This window comes from Pyrgilauda ruficollis, unplaced genomic scaffold (assembly GCF_017590135.1).
Source record: "Pyrgilauda ruficollis isolate IOZ18807 unplaced genomic scaffold, ASM1759013v1 scaffold31, whole genome shotgun sequence".
NCBI classification, from domain to species: domain Eukaryota; kingdom Metazoa; phylum Chordata; class Aves; order Passeriformes; family Passeridae; genus Pyrgilauda; species Pyrgilauda ruficollis.
Genome location: NW_024524489.1, coordinates 5,364,098 through 5,391,640, shown reverse-complemented (window position 1 = coordinate 5,391,640; position 27,543 = coordinate 5,364,098). Strand labels below are relative to the sequence as shown.

Below are 27,543 nucleotides of genomic sequence, written 5' to 3'. Positions count from 1 at the left end.
GTTGTAGGGTGGGGACAATGCTGGGGGGCCAGGCAGCTGCAGCTGGCCATCACCTCCCCTCCCTCCCTGACTTCTCAGAGGAGCAGGGTGCAGGAGGCTCGGGGACACCACGGATCAACAGCTCCTTAAGTGCCCGTGGATGCTCTGCTGGGACACTTCACCAGCCTGGCCAGTCTCTGTGATCTACTGCACCTCTCACTGCTTGCACCACAGCCACCCCAGACCCAGCACAGCCATAAATCATTTCAGGGCCAGCAGACATCTTCAGGGGGATGTCCCCATGGAATCAAATTGGCTTCTGCAGAGGTAGTGGATTTCAGAGTTTCAGAGCTACAGAAGGACCAGCAAGTGGGTAAGACCTTTGATGCAGAGCCTTAATTCTGCTTCAGCTCAGCCCAACCCCAGGGTCTCTGCATTTGGTTCTCATTTGAACACGCAGCAGCCACCTTGGGAAAGGTCAGGATTGACACTGGGCTCGCAGCTCCTCTGCCAAATTTTAGCCTGACAGAATTCAATAGCACACAACAGACACAAAGCCCTGGGAACTGGATGGTGCTGGTGGGAAGCCTGGCAGCGCTCGGAGAGGGGTCTTTGCAGAGACAAAGGTGTCACATCACCTCCACCATCCGTTTGTCTCTTGCAAAAACTCTCATAGTTAAAAAACAAACAAAACAAAACCCAACCCAACAAGAATTCTCTGGGAATTGGATGTAGTTTCTTTCCCCAGTCTGAAACTCTCATGTTCCAGCCCCTTTGCAGGGGCTTGGTTTCCCAAACACAAAAATTGTACAGGCAGAAACCACCACCAACTGCTGGATGTGTATCAGCAACATTAAGAACTAAAATTGGGTATTAAAGGTGGAAAGGTAATATCTGGCCTTGTCTGCACAGAAACACTTTCATTTCATCCTTAAAAGAGTCAAAAGCACATTAGAGAGAAACAAGAGGGGGGGATTAAGTGTTCTCCTGTAATGTGTTTGCTTAGATTGCTGGATTAACAAGGGAACTAGATTTCATTACATGCATGAGAAAATTAATACAAAATTAAATTAATGCCATTATTTATATTACTGAAACAGCAAAATGCAGAAGGAGCAGTGTTTTTAAGTGGTAAAAGGGCAATGTATTCCTTCTTCAAATACAGAAAATTATAGTTAGGAAACTACTTAAATTGGAAAAGACATCTAAGACCACAGAGTCCAACTGTTAACTCAGCAATGAAGTTAAAAATAAATCCTTTTAGTTCCCCTTTAAATGAAATTCACATCAGCCTCGAGAAGCAAATCTATTTCCTGCCCACAGCCTGTGGCAACTTAGACATCTGAGTTTGCAGAGATTGTCCTGGGACTCAGAAACATTATGTAAACCAGGAAATAAGCTAGCTGGGTTCTAGACAGCCATAAACTAACCCCACGAGCACCCCCCAGCTTTAAACGAGGGCATTTGGATGGGGCAGATCCCTGATGAAAAGAGGGAAAGGGTGCACTGGATGGCGTGGCAGTGCAGCGTCGTTCCCAGCGGCCGTGCGGGGACGCGCGCGGATGCAGCAGCTGTCAGATAATCCCCGTGGTTAATGCCCAAGAGCCCTTGCATTCAGCTCTGCTGCTCTTACAAGACACAACAGCCACGAACCAAATCTGCAGGACCACTCCAGAGCACACGAGATGCCGTTCTGTCCTCTTCCCATCCCTTCTTGGGGCAAAAGGCACCCAGGTTTTGCTGCAGTTTAACCTCCAACTTGCATGGCTACTTTGAAAAGAGAAATGTGTAAAACTACTGACATTTATTTCTAAAATCCACTTAGTATGTGTTTGCCTTGACTTCCAAAGGATTAAGCAAACAATGTGTTGGACTTTGGGCTCCCAGAGCTTTGCAAACCCAACCGAGGATGCTAAACTAAATCAGCTGGTGGCCAAAGCTGGCTTCCAGTGGAAGTGTCTCCTCATCATCTCCTTGTCCGTAGTGATGCCCCAGCACTGAGCCTGCAGCTCTTGGGGAGCCTGGGGCCAGCTCCAGGAGCAGCCCAGCTGGCCCCAGCCAGGCTCTGGGACACGTGGCATGGATGTCCCGACACAGCTGCGTGCTGCAGGCTCGGCTGAATGCGTGGGAGCTGCACGGGAGCAGCGGCTCGGGATGCGCGGAGGGAGCTCGCTGTCAGAGGAGCCTGCTGGGAATCAGGACTGGGTTTCTCTAGTGGCTTTCTAGGGATGGCTGTGAGATGGGCAGAAAAGCCCTCTGGGTCTCCATGAGCTTTGCTACAGCAGCCTCAGTGCTTCAGCCTTCATTTTTCCCTCAGTGTTCTCTTTTCAGCATGTAACGCATTAATTCATGGCAAAATTCAATCGGTTTCAGTTAAAAATTGATTTTTCTGTCAAGGAGTTTTCGGGTTTCCAAGAGGTTTTTGGGAGAGCAGTGGCCAGCGGTGGCCAGCCCAACAACTCCTGCTCTAAATAAGATGTTTCATCAATAGCACACACACAGGGCTGAAACACAGACGTATGGATTGAATCATTCAATGATTTCCATAAAGAACAAAGGCAGCCAACTCACACTGGAGCAATAATCAGGCCTTCAGTGAAAGCCTCCCTAAATAGTTCTGTAACTCAGGAACATTTTATTTTTTTCCCCTCTTTTTAATTTTGTAGTTGCCCTTGTTTTCTGCCATTCATTATTGGTTTTCACTTTATGATTTCCTGAGCCTTCCACAGAAAGAATGCTTGATCACTTCTTCCGAAAACCGCCGATAAGAAAATTAAATCCCTTTGGCATCACTGCACAGAGTAGTTGCATAACAAACCGAGTATATATAGAAATTGCTTTCCAAGTATTTACATAAGAGCTTGGAATAACACAGATGTAAAAAAAAAAAATCCAACTCAATTTACAAACCAGCCCTGCAGTGCTTTTGTGTCTGATAAAGGGAGCGAGCGAATGAGCTTACCAGTGGTACACAGGGAATATTAGTCTGGTGCTATTTACATAACTGGGAAAGAAGGATTAAAATGGGGCAGACAAGTGTGTATAAAGGGTGATTTCCTTATCTTGGAGAAGATCCTCTGTCTGGACAGAGACTGGTATAGAAGCTGATGATTTAAAATACTCCAAGCTGTTCAAAATCTCCTCTGGTCTTTTTGTGCAAGTTGATGCCCGTTCTGAGATCAGAACTCCACAGACATCTCTCCAAACTCTTCTCAACAGTCTCAGTCACAACACCCAAGAAGAAAACCCAGGTTTGTTCTACCAACCTCTCTAAAGACTGAGCGGCACAATCATTTGTCTCCAAAACGTTCCCATTGTTCAAATTCTGGGACTTGGAGCGTGCTGGGCACCAAGCACATCAGTCCAACCAAACGTAAAATCCTCTTACGAATAAAATGGCTCCTCTTGAGGACCTTTAGATTTTGAGCTCAGCCCAAGGGTCCTGTGCACACTCCCAAAGGAGAGCAGCACTCAGTGGTGTTGGTTTCAGCTGAGCTGCACCTTGGGCGTGTTATGGTGATGTCACCCAAACACCAACCCTCTAAAACCCAGCTTTCCTTCTTCTGATCTCTCCCTCTGTACCATCTGGGTCCAGATAGAATAGAATAGAGTTTGGAATTTAATGGAATCCAATTTATTTCCTTCTGGACAGTAATGGAACAAACAGGCCCGTGGAGAGCAGTTCAGCCTTCTATTACTGTACATGCATTAAACATTAGAACTGCTATACTCCTCTTGGCAGTGATATGAAAAATGCACAGAACATTCCCAATTTGAATTCCATAGTTATCCATAATGCTCTCAAAGGTTTCTATTATTTTCAGATGTCACCACGTCACTTTCCTGAGAAACCTCATAAGCCTCTCACTGTTCCCTTTCTTACTGGCTCCTCTCACTGGGTCCAAATTCCTCACAAAACAGACGAATTCCACCACTCCCAGCCTCCCCCAAATGGGAAGAATCAAAAATCATCCTGGGCAGAGCCAACATTAGCAGAGCCCTACATGGACATTCACGGAGAGAGCAGAGACATTTGCTACAGCTCTGGATCCAGGTCCCATCCCACAGCTGCTGCCCCAGGTCTTTACGTTCTCCATGACAATCAGTGTTTTCCAATGTCATCCAAATGGATACACCCAACTCCCAAAAGGCATTCTCTGAACCCACTTCACAGAATAATGCTGGGAACTGCAAAGATGCTGCAGACCATTAATAGAGATGTTACATTTCCTGTATCACAGCCAGGAGCAAAAAGAAATCCCTGATCTACCCCTCTCTGGAAGGTGACTTCTTGGGAATTCTCCCCCCAAAAAAATGGCACTACTCCCACCCATGCTACCCTAAATTTTTCTCGTCAAATGTTACACGTTCAGCCAATTTACTCACATTCCCATGAAACAGCTCAGATTTCCCCCATTTCCAATCAAGAGAAGATTACAGCTGGTGTGACTCCTACAGCCTCACTGCTGAGCCCCTCCTCTTTCCCTGGACAGTGAAATCCTTGTATCCACGAGGGATTTGCCCACCCTTGTGCCTGTGGCACAGGTAGGAGGAAACAGCTTAAATTGCCCTCAAATTGCCACCAAGAGAGTGAGAGAAGCCCTCACCTCCCACCTGCACAGGGCTCAGCTCCCACTGAGAAAGGACATTCCATACTGGTCCTGGGATTTATCTTGCTTCTGAGCTCTTGTAGCAGCAGGTAAACCATCCACTAACAGAACACAACTTCCAAGCACAGACAAGCATTTATCTTCTTTCAAGTGCAGCATTTTATTGACTGATGCTATCTGCACAAGTGGAACGAACACACACACTTTAAATCCTTCATGAAGAAGGATATTTTTCATAAAAAACAGGTGAAAAGGCAGCTTCACAAAAGATACCATGCAGAACAATAAAAAATAAGCTCCCTAAAAACCCAAGGGTAGCCTGCAGTCTGTGAAATCACTGATTTCCAGACCCCAGCACAGCAGCAGCTCTTGCTCAGTTGGTGGGAGACAGGGAACAGTTTAAATTGTGCCACACAAGTTCCAGAGCATAAAATCTGTGTACTCCTTACTTAGTGATGGAGTCAGCCCTCTCTTAAACAAGCAATTCCATGTGCAAATCTGGTTTGAAATAGCTATCCCAGAATAAATGCATCCTAAATCCCAACATCTTTCCATTGCCCACCCCGTGGACCCTCCTCTGCCAGGTGGAGGAGACCAGCTCAGTTGAGCTGATCACCTTTCCACTACACAAATCCACGCTCTGTGTTCCCTCTTCCTCATGAAAACCTGATTTTTGCAAGACCTAAAAGCATGTTATTCTCCCAAAGCCCCTCAGGAATCAGGCTGCTGTGGGGTTAAACCTCGGGGTGCCATTTCTCCAGAGGGCTATTTCCCCAGTGGGGTGTCCCCCTTCTCCTCTCCAGCAGGAGTTTTTCTCTTCCAGCCAGCCTGGTGATAAATCCAGGCACGAGCCAGGAGGGCACTGGGGTTTTATAACTTAAACATGAGAACCCACAGCTCGGCAGGAGCGAGGCAAATGGACATAAATCGGATGGGCAGGAATATCTCAGCACCTATCAGAGCACGAGCTCAGAGAGGACAGAGGCTGCTGGGAGTCAAGCAGCAGGGCACAAAGCACTGAGAGACCCCCAGAATGGTTTGGGTGGGAAGGGACCTTAAAACTCATCCAGTGCCACCCCTGCCATGGGCAGGGACACCTTCCACTATCCCAGGGTGCTCCAAGCCCCCTTCAACCTGGCCTGGGACACTGCCAGGGATCCAGGGGCAGCCACAGCTTCTCTGGGCACCCTGTGCCAGGGCCTGCCCACCCTCACAGGAAAGAATTCCTTCCTTCTTCAGTTCAGCAAGGTAAAGTCTGAGTGAGGGAAAACTCTTGCTGTAGATCCCTGGAAAACAGAGCCCCACTGTTGAGCTTGGCTTCCCCATTTTGGAAGTGTGCAAAAGATTAGTGCTGAAATTGTTCAAAGAACACTTCAGGCTCATGCTTGGTGTCACAGAGGCATGAGTCTGGGCAAGTGCTCCTGGAGAGCCTGACATCTCTGGCACAAAGCTGCTGCTTCACAGGTGCCTCACGCATTCCAAGGGAAAAGAGGGCAGAAATCTGTGTCTGCTGTCACTCCTGAAGTAATGCTTCAGCCGTGGAACCACTCACTGTCCACCCAGAAGTCACATGAGCAGATATGTTTTGCTTTACTTGTTATGGAATAAAAACCTCCTGTTTGCCCTTTTCAAGATGGGCTTGTAACAGGAGGGCAGAGGGAGAGAAATGGGGTGGGAACACGGCTGTGGAAGGAGAAAAATCCATTAAACCCCCAGGTCTCACTAGTGCTCCAGAGGGGGAATAGTTTTACTCCTAAAGTGCTGAGTTCAGGGTGTCAGTCCAGATCACTCCTCACAGGAGTTCCAGGGTTTGAAAAGGCAAAAAAAGTCCAAATCCTATTCTTACAAACAACCACCCCACAATAATCAACCCAGCTTGAAAATCCAAAAGTCCGGTTTTTTAACTCAGAGTTGTAATGGCTCTTCCCCTGCAAGACCCTGTGCCTTGCAGCCCTGCTGCTTTCTGGAGTGCAGACACAGACAAGATGCTCACCTGAGCTCCTGCTGGCAATACCAGCAACTGACAGAGCATGCAGCAAAGCTGGCAGAAAAAGAGGCAAGGTTCTGTCTTCAAAAAAGGAAGGAATTCCCGGAAAATGCAGTGCTCAGAGAATGAAACAATACAAAAAGAAACAAACAAACCTTTCCCCACACCCACAAAATAAAAGCCACCCTAAAAACTTCACCAAAATATACACAAGAAAACAATCTTACCTCTGCTGAAAACTCCCTAACAATTCAATTAAAGGAAATCAAAAAGCAGAGATAGGGAGCAGGACAGAGGGAAACATCCAAATAAAGTGTGAAAAGCAGCAGGAGGGATTGAAAGAGGAAAAACAGAAATGGGATTTGCAATGTAATGGGGTGTGGGTCAGCAGAAACACTCAGAGATGAGAGGGCAGGGGAGGGGAGGCACATGCTATTAGAGGTGCAGGTGGGGCAGAAAAAGGCACGTGCCCTGGCCAGTGTGGACAGGTCAGAGTTATGCCCAGCCCAGAGCAGTGACACAGCTCTGCTGGGGTCTGCCAGGACATGAAGTGTTCAAACACAGACTGACTGTGTGGTACTGATGTCCTCTTTTTTTTTTCTTTTTTTTTTTTTCTTTTTGATGTCAGCTTTGTCCTCTAGGGCCTACTTTCAGTGTACATGACTTCTAATGTTGTCTCCCCTTACAGTTTTCTGGGATAGAAGCATCCTTCCTTGGATAGGAAGCTGACCAGGTTGTGGTCAACAGGGCTTTTTGTTTTCAACTATTCTCACAATACTCTTATATTTAACAGAATTACTGGAGAATTCATCAGGGATGATGGCTGGAAACCTCTCTCTCACTCAAGGTCTGCTGCCCTGGCACAGTAATGTCCCTGAGCAGTGCTGGGATAGGCTGTGGGAGCCTTGGACAGGCCCTTGTGCTGAAAGAGAAGTGACTGCCCAGTTCTCCCAGTTCTCCTGTCACTGGTGACAGCTGCAGAGCCCTCCACTGCTCCCAGGGCCTCTCCTTTAACTGATGGACACCTGCTGGACTATTACAGGGAATCCACCCCAAGATGGTGCTTGTCTTCCACACAAAATCCATCTCAAGTCAGTAATACTAAAACTCTCCAAATACATTTATTTATCACCAATGAAAATACTGTACAGTGGCCCAAGAAAGGGGTGGGAAAAGGCAAGGTATTAAGTCTGGCTTTCATCAATGTCCTTGTCAGGATCCATGGCTGCAGCTTCGCTCTCCTGCTGCTGCTTCTTCCAGAGCTTTGCCATAGCCAGGAGTTTGAGGTTGGGCTGATTGGCAGTGTCTTCTGGGAAAATGTAATCATAGTACTCCTCCCATCCAGCATCAGACTAGAGAGAAAAATACCACAAAGCGAGTTTAATTTGCATGTTAACATTGGCTATTGGGAGGTGCTTCTAATAGGGAAGAGAAATTAGAGAAAGAATATAAAATTAAAGCCCATGTTTGCTATCCCCTGCCCAGCAGCTGACTCCTTAAAGCACAAAGCCACCAAGGGCTCACAGCCACTACTGCCGTAATTTTCCCTTACCCCATCTTCGGCCTGCAGCTTTCTCCTCTTCTTTATTTTCTCAGGCATCAGTTTATCTATCCTCTCCTTAGTGGCATCTGTGCCAAACTCGTCCTCGAAGCTCCTCCAGGACTCGAGCAGCATGACCCTCTCCTCCTTCTCCTCGCAGCTGCGCATGGCCTTGTTGGCCTCCTCGTAGATCTGCCGGCAGCGCTGCAGCCGCTCCTCGCGCCCCGCCGACAGCTCGAACTGCGCCAGGCTGATCCACACCTGCGGGCACAGCACACACAGCTCAGCTCCAGCCTCTGCTCGGAGCCGCCACAGCCAGGCCAGAGGTTAAAAACAACAAAGCAGCAAAAAAAAAAAAAAAAAAAAGCAAGTATCAACGCCCAGAAAATCAGTTTTTTTCACACAAGGGAGATGCGCCCTGCTTCAGCAGGACACAACATCCAGGTAAGGCACGTGGATCAATTTCTTGTGGCTGTTTCAAGTCATGAGAAATCTGTGTGAATTTTGTCAATGACAGCACCAAGTGACACTGGAAAATCAGAGTTTCCCTTGCAATGTTTTAGCAAACAAGATCCCAAAGCTGCTCAGCAAAGGGGGCTGCTTGGAAAAGCTTCTTTCACCTGAGATAAGCCTGTTGTACGGAATTCAGGAACTTCCCTCCCCCCTTCAGAGCACAGGCATGGGCATGAACCTGCGCTGATGTGAGCCAAGGCAGCTCAGGCTTTCCCTGCCCACGGGCCAAGCTCAGGGCTGGCTCTGGTGGGTGCCCACACACACCTTGACGTGCTGGGTGCGCTGCAGCAACCGCCGGTAAAGGTTCCTGGTCTTCTCATACTCCTCTTGCTCAATCTCAAAGTCAATGTAGGATTTCCAAAGCACCTGCAACAGAGAAGCCTCTCATCATGTCCATTCCTTAGCACACTGAGAGGGGAAAAGAGCAGATAAAGGTACAATTTCCCTGAGAAAAGGTTCAGGGATCTGTGGCATTCACATTCTCTGAAAAAATCCCTTTGCCCAGGATTTTTCTCCTGGGAAGCAGAGAGAAGCCTCAAAGAAAGCAATTCTTATCTCATTTGCTTTTCCTGTGTTGTGCTCATGTGTGGAATGTGTTTGGAGATTGTTTACCCACAGGTGATTGTTTCACTGGATTCTGGTGTGAGCTATTTTCACTCTTTGGCCAATCAGTGCCAAGCTGTGTCAAGACTCTGGAAAGAGTCACGAATTTTCATTATTATCTTTTTAGCATTCGCTAAGTATCCTTTCTGCATTCTTAGGTATAGTAAAGTATAGTATTCTTTAATATAATATAGTATCATAAAGTAATAAAATAGCCTTCTGAGAACATGGAGTCAGATGTACCATTCCTCCCTTCCACAGGAATCCCTGCAAACACAATATGGATCAGGGTGTTTGGTGGCACAGGCTGGGATTAGTGCTGAGCAGCACCAAACCTGGAGCCCATCAACCACTCAGCTTTCACTTCACGTCTCATCTGGTGGATTACTGACATGCTCATCAGCCACACTGTGCAATAAAACCCTTAGAATCAGTCCCCTCCCTGCTCACCTCCGGCATGTCCAGCCGGGGCTGGCCGATAGCCAGCTCGTAGATGGCCCGGGCACGGTCAATGTCCCCAAGGATGGTCTCCAGCTCAGCAAACTTAATCCAGGACGTGCAGTTTTCTGGAGCAAACTCCAGGAATTTTTCATACAACTTTCGGCAACGGTCAAATTCACGCAGCTGTAACTCCAGCTCGATGTAACCTTTAAACAGTTTGTTTTTTGGACATTTACCTATGGATGTGCCCTGTTGCGCAAAAAAAAAAAAAAAACAAACCAAAAAACCAAATCCTTAGTGATCTTGCAGGAAAATAAAACCCCCACTCGATTTTCTAAGTGTCTGAACTACAGCTTGGTTTTTTGCACTGTTTATTCAGCTTGTTCAGGGGCAGTAGTAAATTCAGCCAGTGTCTGCAGAACAAATGAGCATCCACTAACACAGAGAGCCTGGGAAGCAGAAGACATCTGTCATCTTTTACAGCCCAGGAGTCTGGGAAGCAGAAGACATCTGTCACTTCTCGTTCTTTTACAGAATGTGGGCTCCCCATGGAGTGTGAGTGGAACCTACCCTGGTTCCTCAGCTGAAGGAAGCACAGTACCAGTCTGTACCAGCCTGCCAGGTAAGCAGCTCCCAAGCATCTAATAACAAAAACCAAACAAACTCTGGCCCCACACTGCTCCTTCTGGTACAGAGAATGGCTCCCCAACCCTGCCTACTGGCTGGCAGCAATGGACAGGTGGAGAATAAAGTCTTTACAAAGTATTTTCTTTCTGATACGCCTCAGTCTCTGAAGAAAACTGTCTGTCCTGAGCCAAGCTGTGAGAGGCAGTTCTACATTCTTAGTCTGGGAAACTCTAAAAAAAAGAGTTAAGAATGGGCATACCTGAGACAGGCTGTAGTGAACTTGGCCTCAGAGTCACTTCTATAGACAAGTATTGTTTACTAAGCAATGTGGCTTCTCTTCCCTCAGGCCAATGTGAGGTAATTTGAGATGGAATTCCCTTACCACAGTTCTCCTGCACAATGTTCCTACATGTTTAGTACCTTGGAATTTATGAAAAATGAAGGAAACCACCACTTGGGATTATCTGTTATGGGCCTCCAGCTCTGCAGATGGCACTGGTATTTCAGAATATGCTCAGTTCTTCTCCATGTGCCCTCCATCACTGTTTGGGTGGAAACCCCATCAGTTTGCTCTTGAAAGCCAAACCACCCCAACTGCTGCCAACACTGGCTTTCTCTCAAAATGCCTGATGCTATCCCTGAGCTTACTACGAATATCTGAACTGCAAGGAAAGGAAGTTTTTCATTTCAAAAGATGCCATTTCTTGCTGCCCCATCACACCCTGCTGTCCCCTCGTGGTGACATTCAGAGTGAACCCGCTCAGCAGCTCCTGAGCCTGCCTGAAGTCCCTGTGATTGCTTCTGTCAGCAGCTGGGACTGGCACACAGTCTGGCAGGTCCCAATTTCCTAGAGGCAAACCCCCCATTCATCTACAACGCTTTTTAAAGCACTCTTGTTAGAACAAGTATCACTGTAAGTCAGCAGCAGCAGCTAAGAACTTGTAAGAGCACTGAGCTGATGTGGGTGCTCTGCATTCAGAGCAGCACTTTGTCCTTTCTGCCCGGGGCTAATTCATCAGAACAAGCTACATTTCTTTTTAAATCATACATGACAGTAAATGCTGGCCCCTGCAGACTTCTTGGATGCTTTATTTTAAGTGGATTAAATCAGCAATTTAAAAAGGACAATTTAAGATCTTTTAATGCCATTCCTGTGTTACTATTAGTTAGTGAAGTCAATTATGGCTCTGACAAAAGCTTACCAAAGCCCTTCTGGCAAGGGGGAGGTTCTTCTGGCGAATTTCAAACTGTGCATACAGCAGCCACATTTTAGCAAATGTAAACTGGAAGAAAAAGAACAAAGTGCTATTTAGGCTGGAAAGTGAATATATAATACTGTACACGTTACTTAAAAAAATATGCATTCTGTCTATACAAGATATGACTGCTACTGCAGGTAATCTCATTTGATCTCAGTGTTTTCCTGCTGAAAGGTTTAGGGTTCATTATCTAAAACAGCCTCTATGACAGGACAATATATTGGGTTGAAAGCAAAAATGCCCAAGACAGAAGTCTTTTAAACCACAGGAAATAAGTTTTTAAACCAATCATCAACTGGGAAAAAGTAAGCTATTGCTGGATCAATTAACAGCTGATCAGCTCTTAATAACTAGAGATTAATCTGACACTCAGATGACATAATAAATGACAAACTAGAAAAAGAACATGAACAAGGATTTTCTGACATTCCAAGGCAATGCAGTTGTAAGGGTTTGGCCACAGGGATATTTCAGTTAAAGTTCACAAGCAAAAAGAAAAAAAAAAAAACAAAAAACCCCAATCAATCAGCCTTGAAGACCGACTGTAATGGGGAAGACAGACCTGACAGCTGTTTTGTCAAACGTAGCCACGGGGGCCACTGGATGCTATAAAAGGTGTTAATCCAGTTAAGCAGAGCCTCAAGTGCCCTACAAGAGACTGGGCTGTGAGCAGGTACAAATGATCCTGCCTGAGGAGGAATGCAAGCAAGCAAAATCTAAGTGGTCTTCCCTATTTTCTGACTATGTGCAATGTCATCTTCTTAAGGTCTACTTAGCAACTACTTAGTAATTTGAAAATACTGGAAAAACCCTTGTGTCTCGTGTATGAGGGTATCCTGACACCAGTGCTTGCCCTGCAGTTTCCCTCTGTGATGCAAATTACAGACATCTTGCACTCTGGCTTGAAAACCACTCTGGAAGGTGGACGTTTGGAGAAACTTGAAGGGATACTTGAAGTTTTAAGCAAAGTCTTCATGAACCCACTGGCAGCGTTTGGAGCTGCTTACACCCCTGAAGAGCAGGGTAAGAGAACTAAAGGATCTTATCTAGGGCATTTTAACCCAAAACTCAAGCCAAACTGATGGAGAAGCCATACCTTCTTGTGGGGCAGGAGCTCAAGGCATGCCTGGTACACCTGTCTGGTTCGCTCTGCATCCTGTAAGAACAGGCAGCACGTAAAACACTTTGTTTACTGCTGAGATCATGCTGAATTTGAATCTTGCAGTGACTGCAAAACTGCAGAACAGTATCTAAGTCAAGCTGATTAGAATCAGCAACGCTTATGTACTTAGTGTGCACAATTCAAAGGTGGTAGCTTCTGAATCAACAAGACTCACCCTTTTCAAAGCAAGGTTCAGTGCTAGGAAGCCGACAATAAAACAAGGAGTGTCCCACTTGTAGGAGGAAAAATAAGTCTTTTCCTTTTACAGACACTGAACAGGTGTTCTGTACTCAGAGCAGCTCTAATGTTCCAATAAATACTTGCACAGCCTCTAAGGTCACAACAGCAACAACGTGGCTGCTTCACAAACAGATTTTGCTAACTATAAAACCATTTCACAAGTTCAGGCAACAGCCAGTCTGCCATGGGCAGTTCAGCCAGGGCCACCAGAAATCCCCACTCCTGCATTTGTTATCAGTGTGTTTCTGAATGAATTGAGGTAAAACAAGTTTGTTTTTTTCCTTCCCTTATGCACAGGAGAGAAAACTGGAAGAGTATGGAAGGGCTTGAGAGCTGGCCTGCAAGCAAAGCTGAGTTAATAGAAGAAATAACAATTGGTGATTTTCGAGTGTATCCATAGCAAAGAAGACAAAGCCATCAACATGGAAACAGATTAGAAAAAATACATGAACATTTTTGTAAGCTAAACTATGTGCATAAGTAGATGTGTATACGTGCCTTATTAAATTTCTGCAAAACTTTTGCCAATTATATTGATGCTAATTGCTTTGCACTAATGAATATAATAAATTATGGTAATATAGTTAATGACTTAAGATCACGCTTTGTTAAGAATATATAAACTGGAGAACATGCAGAATAAAAAACTTCTTTCCTCTTAAACCCTGATCACATGTGTGTATATCATGTGTGACCTAAGAGAAGATGAAAAATTCTCTGTATTTAAATAGTAAATCCCGTAACACGTTACACAAAACCAGCAACACAGAGAACACTCAGTTCTCGGTTTTCCTATTAAAAAATATCAGCAGCTATTTACCACAGAGAAAGGGAAACCCCGAATTGCCACTACTTGCCTTTGCCTCCAGCTCCTCATAGAGCGCATAGTTAATCCAGAGGTAGATGTACCTCTTCCAGTGGCGTTTCTCCTGGATGGGGGGCACGTTGGCGATGGCTCTCTCGTACACCTCGCGCACGGTCTCGGCGTCCGTGTCGCTCTCCACCAGCCGCAGGTAGTCGAACCACGCGTCGTAGTTGTGGGGGTTTGCCTTCCAGAGACAGGGCAGAGGGGCAACAGCAAACAAACTGCAGTCACTAAAACAACAGAGCCTCACCCTTTACTTAGGCAGAATTTCCCCTTTAAAACAGATCACTGGAATATTAAGAAAAGCTGTCAGTCTTGGGGATGCTGGTGGTTTTGTTTTTATTTTGCCCTCAGCGTTGTCTCAATGAAGGCAATTCAAGCAAAGTGTGAGAAGGGATGAGGAGCGATGAAGTGTGCAGTATGAACTGAACTGCAGACAGGGGTGGCACAGGTGTTTTCTCACAAAAAGGTATTTATGCACAGGTGAGGTGTCCTCTAATGGCTATTCCCTAACTTACGTGGTGAAAGTAATAGCGTGGATTAATTTTCCTAACAGTAGTAACTACAAGCTAAACTGCATTATCCTTAAGGGTACCAAGCCTTGAGCTCAATCCAAAACCCTCACTTGCACAATCTAGATTAGAAAGCAGAAACCAAAAAAGCACTGAATGCAGATATCATTCTCTTCCCCAGGGATGGAATTCTGGCTCTAAAGTGAACATTCCCTTGGTGGTTTTTTGGACTGACTTTCAAGGGTAAGTAGAAACTCATCAGCCTTGATATCACAAAATACTCATGTCCCTTAAGCACCAGCTGGCTGTACAGAGAGCCTGGAGGGTACCTGATCCACATACCTTCACTTCCTCCTCATACTGGAATCTCCTCTTGCTGACAATGATGTCCTCAATTCCCCTCCTGTCTCCAAACTTCTTCTCAAAGATGGTGTAATTCTTGAAGAGATTCTGGGCATCCTGCTTTGGAATTCTATCCAAGGCATACTTGTAGATAACCCTCACTCTTTCAAACTGAAAATATTAAATATCATTTGAAAAATATTTACAAAGCAGTTTCTGTCCTCCCTGACAGTTTTTCAATGAGCTTTTGGCAATATTTAATAGAATATTAAACTGTGGCACATCCTAAGGTAAGCAATTGTTTTAGAACAGGACTAACACAGATCTCCCTGAAGAGTAAATTTTGAGGGGGAAAAAATAAACCTGAAAATGCCAGCCCGCATCATCTCTTATTCATTTACAGGCTTAGAATATTTAAACCACTTTAAGAGGTTGTGGTTTGGGGTTCAATTTCATAACAGCCTGGGAACCTTAGAGAATGTGAAAAACATCTGGACCAATCCAGTTTTCTATCATGCAGGCCCATAAACTCCAGTCTGAGGATACAGGTTTGAACCAATATTGTTGGTCTTGGGCTTGGCAGATCTCCCTTAGAGCACATTTTATTGAAAAGGCAACTAGAGGTGAGCAAAAAACTGTCTCCCTAACTCAGACTACAGTCACGAGGTGCTGGCAACTGCAAGTATTGCAGTGAATGTTAAATGCCTGCAGTTTTGATCCTCAAGGAGAAACACTGGCATGACTCAGACGCGTCACCAAGAACATCTTACCTCTTTCTGGTTCTCCTCAAACTTGGCAAAGGCCACGTACAAGTGCTCATCCATGTGCTCCTCCCCGAAGAACTCCACTGCCCTCTCGTAGACCTTCCTGGCGTGGGCAAAGTAGCTGTGCTTCTCCTCGAAGCGCGCGTACTTGATCCAGTTCTTCACGTCGGGGTGAACGAGGACAAGTGCAGCTCTTGTTAAAGAAACAGCGCTGCCTGAGTGGCACATCCCCAGCTGTGCTCTTCCCAGGGACATCTCCCAGCACGGCACACGTGGGGAACGATAAATGCAGCTGGGAAGAAGACGCTGACAGGTATAAGCACGCAAAAGGTTTTGCGCCTTACTGTGAACTTAAAAAGGGATAAGGGTCAGGGAAAATGTGAGGAGAAACCTGAAACAAACGATGGATGAGCAGTGAAGTTAAACAGACACTGTTGTGGCAGGACTCACAGCCACTGCACTGCATCTGGAGGCTTTCTCTAAACAGGCTTTTAACACCTGCTGCTGGCTTCCAGGGTGGTGGCTCGTTCCCAGCACACCACAGGGACACTGCTGGACATGGAATACTTGGGAAGGAAATGGAAACCTTAACCCAGGCAGGAGTCACGAGGCTCTGAAAAGGATATATCTCTCGTAAATGCTTCGTGCTCTGTCCACCTCCTTGTATCTGAGCTCGAAGTTGATGTAGGAATGCCAGGCTTGCTCCTCTGGCTGCCATTCCATCCACCGCTCAAACACCTGGCGTGACCCAGCAACGTTCCCCAGCATCTCCTCCATGTACGTGTACTTGTACCTGGGCAAAGGAGATGGAGGTTCTGCCACCACATGGTGAACACGTCCATTCAGGGGTTCTGGAGTGCTTCCTAAGAGCACCCCTCAGCTATTTCCTCCCACCCCAGAAATGCCTGTAAGCACAGCAGTGACTGGCAGCATCCAGGCACACAAACATCCTTCTCCCCCAAGGCTCCTGCCGCTTCAAAAGTACAAAACCTTTCCAAAACTTCAGCCTTCCTCCATTTTTTTTCAGACTAGGAGAAGACTTGGAGAAGCAGGATAATCTGCATAACCCCACGGGGGTCTTTGGGGCCAGAAGGGGATCTCACTGCTCAGGCACAGTACCAGAACTGGTTCACCCTGGGCAGGGTGGTGATGGCCCGGTCCCAGATGTTCCGGGCGTGGTTGACCTGGCGGTTCTTCATCTCCATCTCGGCATATTTCAGCCAGAGGGTGACGTTCCTGTAGTCCACATCCAGGGCACGCTCGTAAATGGAACGGGCTCTGGAAAATACGAGGACAGGGCAGGTAAAATGTGCCTCCCAGGCTTTGGTGTGTGTCTAAAAAGGGTTCTAAGAGATGCCTGCATCATCGTTACCTCTGGATTTCCTTCAGGCTTTCCTCCCATTGCGCGTACTTTATCCAGTTACTGATAACAGTCCTGTTCTTTCTTATGTTATCTTCAAAAGTCTGAGGGGAAAGTTACACCTGTAAGTCAGAAATCCTTCTGCAGACCATTAACATCAAAAATAGCTTATGGGGTATTATGATAACCATTGGGAATATGGTTGCTTTGCTTAGGCATTTTCAAAGCTAAAAGCCAAGCAAAACCATGGGTAAATCTGCACAACAATTAGTTCTAAAGATTTACAACTCAACATTACTGAAATGTTATTTACTTTTTTCGTTAGTGTTGTTATAGTGGCTGGCAAGATACAGCTGATAATGCAAAAAACACCAATTAATTGTATAAATAATTACCCTTTCAGTGTTCTGAACATAGGCACGGGGGAGATTTTGCTTGCATCCAGATTTTGACAAGCAACACATCTATAAATTTCAGGTTTTGCTAAAGAGTAGCATGAAAAAGGGGTTTTAAAGAATTGGTGTCCACCTGGAAAGTCCACCAGCAATATGGACTACGTCTTGTTTAAGTTAAAAACAGTGGAATTTTAGTGCTTTATATGAATGTCGAGATTAAACCCGTTTGTTGGTTTTTTTTTTACAGTACCTTCCTCTTCCGGAGTTTATAATCATTTAGCTCTTCAACATCTGTGATCTTCTGCTGCGGGGGCGGTGGCAGAAGCTCGAGCTCCCTCTCCTTCGCCTCCCTCAGCAGCTGCTCCGCTGTGATCTGAACTTCGGCGGGTGCCTTGTTTTTCACCTGCAAGGCAAGTACAAGGGGGGCTCGGCTCACGCTTCCTAACGCAGCACCGAGACCATCCATTTCCTCCGGCGCCTGGCTACGCGCGGAGCCCGCCGCGACCCGCAGGGACACGACAGCCCGGGACGAGTGGAGACCGAGGGGGATGGAGGGGTCCCCGAGGGTCTTCACCGCGCTCCCCGCCGCCCACCTTGGCCACTTTGGGGATGCGCTGCTTCCCAGCCGCCGTGGACGCCATCTTGCCGCCGCTGCGCGCGCAGGCCCCGCCCCGGCACCCCTGACCTCACGCAGCGCCGCCCGCGCGTCGTTGCCGCGGTAACGGCGACGCGTCCCCCGGGGGCGGCAGCGGCGGCGGCGGCGGGGCTGTCCGTTCCGTCCGTGGGACCGCCTGTTCGGTCTGTCTCGCCCGCGGGCTGATCTGTGCCATCTGTCCCGTCTTTCCTGTTCTTAGGGCGCTCTGTGGACGGGGAGAGGGCAGGTGAGTGCCCGGCGCTGTGCCCGCGCTCCGCGGGGCGCCCCCTGGCGGCTCGGCGGTGTGGGGCTGCCCGCGTGCGTGGGCGTGGCCCTCCCGCCTGAGGGGGGATCGTTCGCGCCCGGGGCTCCGTGAGGCCGCCTCGGGGGTGTCCATGGACAGCGAGGGTGTTCAGCGAGGGTGTTCAGCCCCCGGTGTCCAGCTTCCGTGTCCAACCCCGGTGTCCAGCCCCCGCCCTATCCCGCGGTACCGCCCCCGGCCCCGCCTCAGTCCGGCCCCTCCCAGCCCAGCGCCGCCGGGGGTGCCCCTCAAGAGCCGCCCGCAGCAGCCTCCCACGGCTCTTCACAGCCCTCCCGAGGGATGCGTGCGTTCGGGGCGCTTTGGGCGGCAAACAGCGAAAAAAATCCATGTGGAGTCTTGCTTGTGCTTCAAGTGAGCGTTTGTGTGAGGTCGGCGGGAGGGAGCCGCTCTGAGTTCGGGAGGGGATCGCCCTCCTCTGCTCCGTCTGCTGGGTGTCCTTGGGATGCCGCTCCGCGGGACCAGTGCAGGAGTGGCTGTAGGAACAGCGCATTCCTTACGAGAATGGTACATTTTCACTGTAAAAGTGCTGCTTTCGCCGCCTGCGGGAGCGTTTAGGGGAGCTGGCGGAGATGCGGGTGTATTTTTGTTTTTTTTTGCGTTAAGTTAAACTATCGACTGTGAAAATGTGGCAAGCGGTTTTCCTCAGTTGAAGTCATCTTAGTGCGGCGAATGGCCCTTTAAAGTTCATGTTAGTTTTCGTGTTTTAAATTGACGCATGTTTGCTCGGGATGTGTTGCTTCAGGTTAATTTCAGGACCCGCGCTGGAATGTCTTGTTTGTCTGTGAAAGATGTAGGAGTGCGTGTGACTCTATCTGTATTTAAAAGGCGTGAAATCTGCCTTTCTTTTGGTTTTTCACTTTAGGTAGGAATTGTGCCTAATAACTGAGCATCGCATTTGCATTTGGAGTCACTGTTGGAAGTGGCTGTTGTGTTTGGCAGAGTGGTGAAATAGCTCTGCTGGTCTAGGTGTGTTGGCTTAGGCTTTTTTCTTTTTTTTTCCTAGTTAGTACTGCTATATTTTACACATCTACTTAAGAACTTGCGGGAAGCCATTGTTTGGTGGCTTTATTTCCCGTGTGTGGTTGTTGGCTGGGTCACAGCGGGCTGCAGCACTGAGCAGAGACACGCAGCTAAAGCAGGGTGTTAGACCCCAGGGGATGGTCACAGGTGCTCTGAGGATCTGCTGCCCCGCGTGTTCTAAAGTTGCTGGGTGGATCAACAAATCAGCTGTGCCTGGCACATTTTGTCAATGCAGAACCACAAAAAAAAACCCTTTTTTTTTTTTTTTTTTCTCTGTATAGGAAAGCAGTAGAACTTTGAATAGCCACAGAACTTTGAATTCCTTCAGAATTTTAAGCCCTGATGTTGACCTGAAGAGAAATTCGATGAGCAGTTTTGGATAAAATGCAGCTAACTCACCTGAAGCTGCTGTTTAATCGGGACTTTTTGTCCCTGATTGTTTGCAGCTGAGCCTCCCACTGAAGTCCTCTGAGTTTGAAGTTCTTGGTGATGAGCTGGTTAGCACGCCAATGAATAAATAGGAAAGCAGGTGTAGCCTATTAAAACAATTAATTTCCTCTGTAGGATCCAGACCGTAGGAGTGATTGCCTGCTGCAGTTCAGGTGTGCACTGGACACGCAGTGAATATCTCTGTGGAGATATGCAGGAACCAGGCACCAAATCCACAGACTCTGCCCCAATTTAGAGTTATGAAAATCCCCCTGAAGTGTTGGGCAGGGGGTGGCTGGGGCTAGCAGTGTTTTCCTTGGTTCCCAGGGCTGGTGGGATGGCCACAGTAACCTCCTCAAGGGGAAATACAGATGTGCTCACTGCCAGAAGGACAGAGTTGCATGATGTCCCAGGCATTATCAGCCTCTTCAGCCCTGTCACAGAAGACCTCTTTGGAAGGATTGATGTCACTTACCTCTTGTAAGTAATGGTGTTTTACATTGTCACCTTTCAGGAAATTGCACATAAAATGGCAGAAAACATTCTGAGCCTTGACATGGTGTGATATAATGACTTTTTGTGCTGTTTCTAAAAGTGGAAAGAAAATCTGCTTTCATGTCTGTCACATGCATGACTGTGCAAACCTGGGTCTCTGCCATGGTGGACAAGGTTTAATTCTATACTAGGTTCCTTTTATAAAAGCCCAGAAGAAATGCTGTTGAAAAAAAAAAAAACAATCAGCAGATAGGCTGTGTGACAGACAGGTACTGGTGGGTCACTTACGTTTTTCCCCCTTAATAGCAAAAATCCCAGATAACAGCTGTTTGGGGGAAAAGAGAGGTGTGAAGAACCATACAGATGGAAGGGAATGTTTAAGTTCTTGCATCTCAAATTTACTAATATGATTGAGGATTGAAAAGCCGCCTGAATTTTTATAGTGTTAGAACACAAATATGTGGAACTGAAGCAACAATTCCAAGTTAGCATGTGGATGATGAAGTTTTATTGAGGCCTGATCCTGGGAAACCTCTTGAACATGGCTAATTTTGCTGTTACAGCAGGCTAAATTCACAGTCAGTCTCTTTTCTATGTGGAGTTTCTTCAACTTGTGCAAAATTGAATTGTTTTCATAGAGAATTATCAAATCTTGCTTTGACAATCTGCAATGAGAAGAATGAGGTTATAGCCCATGCTGCCTTTCTGGACTATCCAAATTGGAATATCACTGATCAGGCTGAATGGGAACCATTCCTGCATAAAAACTACACCAACAATAAGTGCACTGTAAGTAAATTGTGTGATTTTAGTTGAGCTTTCATTTAAGGCTCAGGTATGGAAAATACACATGGGTGTCCACACTCTGTTTCCAGTAGATTTGAGGCATTCAGGACACAGGAGGTGATGGAGTACTTGTCAAACCCTCGTGCTGACAAGGGGAACTTTAGTTCTGCAGTGAACTTGTTCAGTGCTGCTGGGGAGACTGCTGCTTGGGGGAGCTTGTGACTTTCTGGTAGGATCTACAGACTACAAACAGGCCCTTAGGAGTTCAGCACTCAGATGCTCCTCCATCACCAAGTCCAGCTGGGAACTAGATTGTGGGATTGTTGAGAAAATACAGAAAATGTGAAACACCAAGCACTCATAAGGTGTGCAGCACGTGCCATAATAAGGTGTTGGCAGTGCTGCAGTTATCTCTGGGCATTTTGTTCATCAGTTGCCCAGGGTCTTCTGTGATGTTAAGCAATGGCTTGGAGGTAAACCAACAAAAACAGTGTTTGAAAATGTGTGCTCTTAAAGGAAACACCACCAGTGCAGCCAAGGGGAGCGTGCAAAAAGGACCTGTGATTTCCTTGTAATGGACTTACTTTGTCCCTTGAGTAGCTCTTTGTGGGCAGCCACTTCATTCAGGGTACAGCTGTAGCTGCTCTGAGGGTTCTGCTGTGCTGTGATCTCCCTCAGGCTGTCTGGTAGCTCTGTGGGATCTATTGTAGGGCCCTACAGAGAAAAGACAAGAAAAATTAATTACTCAGAACCAGTAGTGAAAAATACCTTGAAACAGACAGCATTCTGTTTTTCTAGAATGGCATTTATTTGCTGAAGGAGGTATAGAAGATTTAGTGTTTTATGTTTCTGCATTGGCAGAAGCTCTGAATGTTTTCTGGGGTGTAACTTGAGATGTCATTGGTGAACTCTAGGTTAAATCCATGCAGGTGTGCTTTTCAAAACTGAGGTCATCTGAACATAGGAATTCTGTCATGTATAGTTGACCTGGCTTTTTCCTAGAGTACAGAACTAATTTCAGGTTCTGAAGTGGGAGTTGGCTTGTGCAGAAAGGAATAAGTGAAGATGCTTCTTTACTGGATTTTCTGGTTACCAACACTATTCAGAAACAGTTGTGGTCCACATCTAGTTTACTTGGTGTCTTCTCAGACCTCAACAGTAATATATTTGTTTTATTTCTTCCCTTTGCTTCTAAAAACACAAACTGCCTGGTGTTTAGGGATGTCTTTACATGTTTGTTACAATAGCTTGTTGTCCTGATGCTGATCCATGTACTGCAGCCTCTATTGAACTCATTCTTGCTCTTAAATTGCTGAAGTTTGTTGGTGCCTCTAGCTATGGTGTTTTAATTGAATATTATACTATTCAGAAGATCTCAGGTTTTCCATTTGAAGTATTTTTATCTACAGGCAGACCTTCACTGACCCAGCACTTGTAATTAATATGCTAGAGAGCAGCTGATTTAATAGGCCTTGCCATTCCAGCACAGGGGTTTTCCAAGTTTACTGGAGGTGCACAAGATAAAGGTGTCTGTTAGTCTGCCCTGTTTCTGCCTGATATTTGTGTGTCTAATAATGTCCTCTTAAAATATGTAGTTTTTCCTAATACCTTTAAAGAAAAACCACTTTAGGATATGAGAAGCAGGTGACCTTTTGGTTTGAGGGGGTTTTTCTAAATCTAAAAAGAATGTCTTCGTCAGACACATGGTTAATGTGGTTCCATGTTGTTAGTCAAGAATTAATACTGTTCAATACAAAATGTATGATGTATATTGCAGTCAAACAATAGTAAACTGAGTAGAAAGAAAAAAATGTTGCAGAAGCACAAAATTATATAAAGCACTGTAATCATATAACTTTACCCACACATGCTTTGAACTCACTTATGTCTATTTTGCTGCTCCTTGAGTGCAGATTGTGTATGCTGGAAATGTATATGCATACTAATACTTGGGCTGATGGAATAAACATGAGCTGCATGGTGTGTAGACTTTCACTCCTTGTTTTGTAGCCTTTGAACACGCTCTTTGTGCATCTCTTTGTGGCAAAGGAAGATTATGGAGCTGGATGTTCCCAAGAAATTGTTAGGTGAGTTCCTGTCTAGCCTTGGGTAGTGAGGCACGTGCCCTCTCCTGCTGTCTAATCACATCTGTCAACTCAAGCAGTCTCATCCAGATGCCCTGTCAGAGATCTGCCAGCAGAAGCCTGATATCTTAAATATTTCACCACTGGGAAACTGCTATAAAAAAGAGAATGTTTGAAGTGTAAAGATTGGGAAATTTGAAAGAAATAAGGTAGGAAAAACCAGTCAAAATTACCCAGATAAATTTCACATTATATTGTTTGTCAGAAATGTTTTAATTGTTGAGCCACGTGGACTTATGAAGGAATGTTAGAGACATTGGAGGAAAAAAAAATACTAAAAAAGCTAGCTGCTGTCTGTCATTGATGGGTGTAATAATGAAAGACTAAATATATTTGTTCTTTGTCCAGGAAAGCTTTCCTCTTACTGCCAGAACTGCAGTTTATACTTCTCTTTATACCATCTGCGGAGAGGTTAGGTAAGAGCTTAAAACTGTTTTATTCTTGAAGTGAAAGCAATTGCAAACCTAATTAATAAGCACCGTGAGCTTGTTGTGGTGTTCTTTTTTTAATCCTGAGAGCAGTTATCACTTTCTAGACATGTGAAAAACATAATCTAAAGGTATCTTCTTGTGAAGATCCCAAGTGCAAGAGATACCTGTGGTTCCATGCTCACTCCAGCAGCCATTCAGCAATCTGTCCATCCCTGCAATCTTTAAATTTGCCAGAATCAGAAAGGAGTAAAGATCTCAAAAGTCAATACCTACAAGTTTTGTGAAGATTTCTGGTTGAATAGAGCCAAGAGATTTGAAATTGGGCACTTTCTCTTACTTAGCCAAGCTAGTGCATGCTGGAAGAAGACACTTTGGTGAGGCTCAGAGGGGCGGCTGGAGACATGGAAGGAAACTCAGATTATTTCCTCTAGAATAAAGATACAAAGGTAGAGAATACATGTGTTAATCAGAGAACAGCACCAGATGTGGAGTTTTCGTCCTGAATTCCGACTAATAAACCAATCATGCACTAAATTGAGCTGAAAAGGGAGCTGGAACTTTTCTGATATGCTGGCCTCTAGACATGTTGGTTCCAAGTCACACTAAAAGAGTGTAGTGGTGTGTCAACTACAGAAAACAGAGCCTGAATTAAGGGTTTTGTCAAATCCACCCTGGCAACCAACATCAGCTTTCCTTCAGCATTGAGTCCTGACAGAGGTGCTCCAGAGGCATAGAGAATTGACTGTATTATTCTAATAGGGATTGTTTTCTACCAATTTCTGATTGCTTTGAAGCTTATTCAAGTTTGGAATGCTGGATTAATTAGATGACTTTGGTGATGATTCTCACACATCTGTGCTGCTGTCATTTCAGCCTCATTGCCTAACTTAAAAGACTTGGATTTTACTATCTGTAGTTTAAGTTTGAAACTCTATTTTCCTCAGACAGTGTTGCTGCTAATTTAAAGTTTGCATTATGAAGTTTCTCTGTTTCCCTGACAGGTTTTAGGCATTCAGAGCTGGACGTGGGGAATGTCTTTGAAAGGATGGTGCCTGTTCCAGGCTCACCCATGGAGAGACGCTTCACCTTGCTGGCATGCCCCAGGCATCGGTGTCACCCACGGCTGTACGTGCGCCAAGCGAGGTAATGCAGCTCCTTGCTTCCGCTTCCCTGAGCACATCTGGCTGGGGGAAACTGAAGCTTTTTCCTTCTTTGGTTTGCAGCATCAGTAGCTTCACTTGGCTGCTCTGGTTTTCTGTGATAACCAAACTAGGTAGTTCCAGGATTATGCTGGTTTTGTTCTATTTCATTGCAAAATGTATATTTTTGAATGTTAGTTAGCTATGTAGTGATGCCGGCAGTTTATATACGGATATGACCGGAACGGGACCACATCTGAATAGTGTTGTGGGCTGTTTATTTAAGAAGCATCAGTCTCGTTACGTGGCTATGACAATGGATTGATGCGAGCAGCTCGCTATCCAGACAGCAGGCCGAGGAAACTTAATGTTACAACATACTATAAGACAATTTCAGACTTAGTTTCAGCTAATTACATAGAGCAAAAGCATATTGACAGTAGTTCTGTCCAACTACATGAAGCACACGTAGCTTTGGTTAAAACAATCGCAGCTTTTTCTCTCATACAATAGTTCGTTTATAAAAGACAATACTCAGAGCCCCATTCGTATTTAACCTTCTAAATATTTACTAAAATATACCTTTCTGCAACTTAGAAAGCCAAACTACACAGCTTTATTGTTCTATTTCTCACGTCTTCGCTACTGCCGATATATCTTTTCTGCTGCTTTAGCATTTCACTATCCTTACTGTCTCTGAGGCCTTTCTTTTTCCCAACTTTCCTAAAATCCTCTAATCCTATAGATTCCCACACCCTCTACAACTTTTTCTTTCCTACTGACAGCAGCTTTTTCTCTCATACAATGGTTTGTTTGTAAAAGACAGTGCACAGAGCCCCATTCATATTTAACTTTCTAAATATTTACTAAAATATATCTTTTGCAACTTAGAAAGCCAAAACTACACAACTTCCTTGTTCTATTTCTCACATCTTCGCTCCTGCCAATATATCTTTTCTGCTGCTTTAGCATTTCACTATCCTTGCTGTCTCTGAGGCTTTTCTTTTTCCCAACTTTCCTAAAATCCTCTAATCTTATAGATTCTCACAATGTAGGAAGACTATTTTTTGTCAGTGATGTTTATTCTGTGATCTTCTGAATTAGACTGCTGTTGCCACTCTTGGTTTTTCCTGCCATGTGTGTTCTGCCTGTGCTAGCATTGCATCCAGGATGTGAGAAATGCCAAGTTTCTGACCCAGGGGCCTGGTGGTTTTCCTGTTGTTGTTTCCTTGTAGTGTGGTTGAAATAGAACATGTATCCATCAAATTTTGGGTTACTTTTTGCTCTCTTCACTGAGGGAAGACTGCTGGTAGGGTAATGTTTTATGAAGCAGCAGTTTGATTTAACTCTGATTTATTCTGGAGTTTTTGCAGGTAGTAAAAATAAGTGTTTCTTTGAGGCTAGGTAGCAGAGTGGTGATTAAATTAACATTTCTGATGCCTGCAGTGGAACCTGAAGTTTAGGGAAAAAGTGTATTCCTTGCAGACTCTAGCACATGGTATGGATTTGGGGCGGGGGTTGGTCTGTACTGACCAGTGCTTGCAGATGGTGATGCCGCATTGAATGTGTCTGATTGGTAAAGCCACACTGTTTATTTATGCCTGGTTCATGCTGCCAGCTTGGGCTGCATTCTGACAGAAACCAGTCTCAGAGAGGTTTTATTGCATATATTGAATTTTACCACATGGAAGCCAGTCTGCAGCTTATGCTCCTCCTGTTGCTCGACTTATGAGCATTTTAAGAAAAAGGCCTGAGGCCTGACCTTTGCTGCTTCACATCTTCCTGCTGTAGCTCTGGATATTTCAATATGTTAAAAATCTCTCTCATACTACCTCGATGTACAATTGTTAGGCTTTTTGAATGTTTCTTTTGAGTTGTCTATCACCTAGAACTAAGTGAATGGACTTTTACATAGAGAAGGTGTCAGTAGGTGAGTTAATGCCTGATGATTAAAAGTCTTTCCGTATGTCTTGTGTCAACTATCATGTTTGTCTTTTTTTTCAATTTAAGCTTTTTTTTTTTTTTTTTTAGTGGTCATTGGACATTGTCAATTGAAATGTTCTTTTGCGTGACTGGAAATGTCACTTAGGCCATAGCAATATTCTCAATAGGAGCTACCATCTTGTCTGGGATTTTGGTAGTTTGTTATAAAAAGTAAAAATTGCTTATGGCTTTGGTATTAATAGAAAATTAACTGGGAAACTGATTTTCCTCTGAAATTACACAGTGGTGATACAAAATTCTTACTTCAGTGTTGTCCATCAGCGGATAACTGCTAAGGCTAATTTCTGTTTGCAGAAGGAGCTCTGCCTTTCCCTTCCCTCTGCATTCACCCCTGTGCTTCACTGGCATCCATAGTAACAGTCAGTGGGAGCCCTTAGAGACTCCTCTGTGGATGATGTCTGCCGCCACCTGCCTAGCAACATGTTCTGGGGCAGTGAGAGGAGATTAACCTAATCTCTGTACCCTCTTCCCCTGTTTACAGAGGGGGAAAAGCAGCTGTAAACTGATACTTCATTTAACCATCCATTTCAAAGTTAGTCTGCTTCCACACTGTGAGCTGTTGCAGTGTGTCAGAATGCAGCCCACTAAGCTTTGATGTTTAAGGTTCTTGCTGGTGTCTTGTCTAGATCCTGCCATGCTTGGGTTTGTGCCCTCTAGGCAAGAGTCAAATTTGCAGCTCTGTGCTTGCACTCACAGTAGAGGAATTTTGTGGTGTTTTTATATTGGAAAGCTTACTGGGAGGGTTTCCTTACTTTCTTAAATATTGTACTGGTGGAAGATACTAAAAGCAGAATAAACAAAATGGTTGTGCTCCTACAGAGTAGTGTGCAGGGAGGTGAATGGGTGTGTCACAGGGTCAGTCTTCAGGAGCTGCCATCTGCACCCTTGTGTGTGATCTTGTCCTGTGTCCCACAGAGCAGAATGACACAGGGCACTCAAA

At 45.4% G+C, this 27,543-nt stretch overlaps 2 protein-coding genes across 2 annotated transcripts in view; one reads left to right on the top strand and one right to left on the bottom strand.

Moving 5' to 3' along the window:
• Positions 1-7,683: 7,683 nt before the first annotated feature.
• On the bottom strand, positions 7,684-17,919 carry CRNKL1 (crooked neck pre-mRNA splicing factor 1). The gene is made up of 14 exons (XM_041474102.1): positions 17,793-17,919; positions 17,450-17,602; positions 16,817-16,908; positions 16,564-16,722; positions 16,071-16,237; positions 15,451-15,629; positions 14,681-14,851; positions 13,819-14,010; positions 12,656-12,715; positions 11,503-11,583; positions 9,683-9,922; positions 8,894-8,995; positions 8,129-8,377; positions 7,684-7,928 (listed from the first exon to the last, which is right to left on the bottom strand). Exons 1-14 carry the CDS (start codon positions 17,838-17,840, stop codon positions 7,761-7,763), a joined length of 2,061 nt encoding a protein of 686 aa, XP_041330036.1. The 5' UTR covers positions 17,841-17,919; the 3' UTR covers positions 7,684-7,760.
• A 558-nt stretch (positions 17,920-18,477) lies between these two features.
• The window catches only part of CFAP61 (cilia and flagella associated protein 61), a 90,626-nt gene continuing 81,560 nt past the window's right edge, over positions 18,478-27,543 (top strand). Inside the window, exons 1-6 of the mRNA XM_041474028.1 lie at positions 18,478-18,506; positions 19,932-20,084; positions 20,738-20,888; positions 22,896-22,972; positions 23,378-23,445; positions 24,477-24,603. Coding sequence (XP_041329962.1) covers positions 19,942-20,084; positions 20,738-20,888; positions 22,896-22,972; positions 23,378-23,445; positions 24,477-24,603 — 566 coding nt within the window. The 5' untranslated portion in view covers positions 18,478-18,506; positions 19,932-19,941. The remainder of the gene's footprint in view (positions 18,507-19,931; positions 20,085-20,737; positions 20,889-22,895; positions 22,973-23,377; positions 23,446-24,476; positions 24,604-27,543) is intronic.

Bases quoted from the DNA above. Each gene is read 5' to 3' on its own strand.
- CRNKL1 (XM_041474102.1), bottom strand. From the start codon at position 17,840: ATGGCGTCCACGGCGGCTGGGAAGCAGCGCATCCCCAAAGTGGCCAAG. The intron at 14,852-15,450 runs GTAAGATGTTCT...TAATATTTTCAG, and splicing joins TTGAGGAGAACCAGAAAGAG to TTTGAAAGAGTGAGGGTTAT. The intron at 11,584-12,655 runs GTATGGCTTCTC...TTTTTCTTCCAG, and splicing joins AGCTCCTGCCCCACAAGAAG to TTTACATTTGCTAAAATGTG.